Genomic DNA, 3,022 nt, shown 5'->3' on the forward strand with positions numbered 1-3,022 from the left:
CTTATGAATTAGGATAAAAATAGATACTAATGAAAAACAAAACATGATGAGAAAAAGAATTTGCCTAGAATTATAAAATTTACAAAGAAAGGGCTTTGATGTTAAAAGGGACACTAAGATTTTGTGATCATTGTCTTTGTTAAAAAAAAAACCCAACAAGGACAATGCTGAAATATTGCAGATATTCCAAGGTAATTAGCCATGTGTTTTATATGCTGGATCATCTAATAATCAAAGAACTTAAAGCACTTATAGATGGTGATGTGAATGTATTGATTGTTAGCCTTTGTTTGTTTCCATGTCACGTTTTACGGTCTTTCGAAGATAATTCATGCCGTCTCAGGCGCCACTACTTGCTTGTGGAGGACTGCAAATATTGACCTGTACTCGGCACTTAGGGTTTTGAGCAGTGACGGATCATGCTCCTACCAGCACTTACTGTAATAATGGCATTGATGTCTCACAGTGGGTTTATGCTCATTACGTTAGAAATATGTAATTACATTAAACTTTCGGATACATTCTGCGGTTTAAATATGTTATTATTATATAACTTATTGTGTAATTTTTTTTAAATCATATTATATATTGTTCAGATTTAAAGGCGAAATAATTTCAAACCTATATAAAGCAAAGAGCAAGGAACAAACTTTTTTTTCGGGGGGGGGGTAACTTAATTTATTAGATTCGTTTAGCTAGCAACACATTTCAAAATCATGTGAAATGGAATTAACTTTCTTGTACACGTTAATTCATTAGAACCCGTGGGCGTGTTTTACTATATCGTTCTCATAAAAAAAAACAAGATTATTTTCCATCACAAAATAAAGAATATAAACACTAGAAAACACAAAAATAAGTCATTGAAAGTAGGCTCCTTATATTTCTTATAGAAAATCATTATATAGGACTGCTTTTCCATTAACTCGGGCATTTGTGTCTTATCATCATAACAGTCCTTTGTAGTGCTCTATATCCGTTTGTCCAGCGATACCAATACGGACATTTATAGCTAGTCACCGCAGACAGTGCATATTTCCCTTTAAGATTTGAGTTTGTACAAGCACTGTACCACCATGCTCCGTGATGATTTATAGCACAGTTGTAACTAGCTTTATCATTATCTTGGTCCTTTGTACTGAATCTCATACCATTATTTGGAGCCAAACTGTCACCTACAGCAGGAATGGGAAATAATAACTGATATAGGTGTAGAATTACTGAATCTCATATCATTATGTGGACCCAAACTGTCACCTACAGCAGGAATGGAAACAATAACTGTTATAGGTGTAGAATTACTGAATCTCATATCATTATGTGGACCCAAACTGTCACCTACAGCAGGAATGGGAAACAATAACTGATATATGTGTAGAATTACTGAATCTCATACCATTATGTGGAGCCAAACTATCACCTACGGTAGAAATTGGAAACAATAACTGATATATGTGTAGAATTATGAGTAATATAGGTAAAAACATATTTTCAACTCTATTCCATGGAGATATATTTCAATGCCGATTGAATACTTGCGGCCTCTCCTTACATTACCCGGTCATTGAGAATCAAAGTAAGGTAGAGTCATTTGGACATAAGATTTACTATGTATTTAAAGATTGTTACTCATACTCTTTGTTTAGCAATAATTTTTGATTGAAAAAGGAGATATTACAACACATCTTAAACTTGTGTGTTTTATGCCCTTTTCACAGATTTGTGTAATTTTGTTTGCGGGGGAGGGGGGGGGGGGCGAGAATAAAAAACTGGATATTATCTCATTCCTTTGCATATCTAATAATTCGTTTCACTGAAGTTATGAATACCGCCATTTAGAAATTTGTAAGCACATCTGACACGACTAAATAAATTCGATTCATATTAGAAAAACGTTTATTTGAATTAAGTTGAATAAAATATAATACGAATTCGAGTCTATATCTATCACAAATAAGTAAATCAAACAAATCGTAATCCAGTACTCAATTAATAAGTATGAAAAAGAAAATTTGATATCTTCTTTATTTACATACTCCAAGCAGAGCAAATGAATTTAAGATTTGTGTTTTACAATTTACAATGCTGGCAAATTCATCGTTTATGCATATACAATGTAATATAATGTCTACTTTTATCAAATAAAATCAATTCACGTTAACCTAACTGATATTCCAAGGTTGTCTTTCAAGAACTATGAATAACTATTCATTGTAATGTTTCATAATTATTGTTGTGATCAGCTGAAATGACTTGATGTTTATTATATTACAATTATAATTTTTTTTTAAATATAAGTATCAATCGACATTTTTATCCACAGAGTATGGTGTTGTGCTGTCGAAGGTAAACCTTAGACTCTAATGAGTAACATAAGTGTTGCAACAGGGCTATTAAGTACGTTCTTCCAATAAAAATAAATTACCTGCATTTCCTGTGTAACCAGACACTGTGAGTTGGTATTTATAAGCCTCGTTTCCGATATAAAATGTTGAATATTCAGCGTACGCCATGTCTCCGTTAAATTTCTGGAGATCCACTCGCAGATCCTGGTCCTGATCTTTGGTTAAAACATGGATGGCGTCATTCCCTGTGCTAATTTTTATAATTTGAAATGCAAGTAAATGTAATGACAAAGTTATCTTATTTTCAATATTAGATTTCGTTCAAAGGAAAACTAAATTATAAAGAACCTCAAAAGTTTTTCGTAAAGGAACTCATTTTTAGTATAACGTCATCTATAACACTGAAAGAGATACGAACGACAACTCTACATACTGACGGCAAGCGGTAAATCTAGTCTTCCCGACGCCCGACGGTCCCGGATTTTGGATTTTTAGCAATTTCTTTTTTACCGGTGCACAGAATTTATTCTAACTTTTCATGAACATTTTCTTGGTTTAAATGAATTCATTTATGCATAAAAACTTTTGGAAACATGCATATTTATTACTAAATCAGCAGTATCACCTGCCAAAAAGCGGTAAATCTAGTACTCTGTTATAAATGTTAAAACCAAAAA

General features: G+C 32.6%; 1 protein-coding gene across 1 annotated transcript; it reads right to left on the reverse strand.

Moving 5' to 3' along the window:
• Positions 1 to 765: 765 nt before the first annotated feature.
• LOC134261243 (ficolin-1-like) lies at positions 766 to 2,548 on the reverse strand. The gene is made up of 2 exons (XM_062743693.1): positions 2,426 to 2,548; positions 766 to 1,175 (listed from the first exon to the last, which is right to left on the reverse strand). The coding sequence occupies exons 1-2, from the start codon at positions 2,511 to 2,513 to the stop codon at positions 922 to 924; spliced, it is 342 nt and encodes a 113-aa protein (XP_062599677.1). The 5' UTR covers positions 2,514 to 2,548; the 3' UTR covers positions 766 to 921.
• Between the last annotated feature and the right edge of the window lie 474 nt (positions 2,549 to 3,022).

This window comes from Saccostrea cucullata, unplaced genomic scaffold (assembly GCF_032062105.1).
Source record: "Saccostrea cucullata isolate Sc308-1 unplaced genomic scaffold, CSIRO_AGI_Scuc_v1 ctg10354, whole genome shotgun sequence".
NCBI lineage: Eukaryota > Metazoa > Mollusca > Bivalvia > Ostreida > Ostreidae > Saccostrea > Saccostrea cuccullata.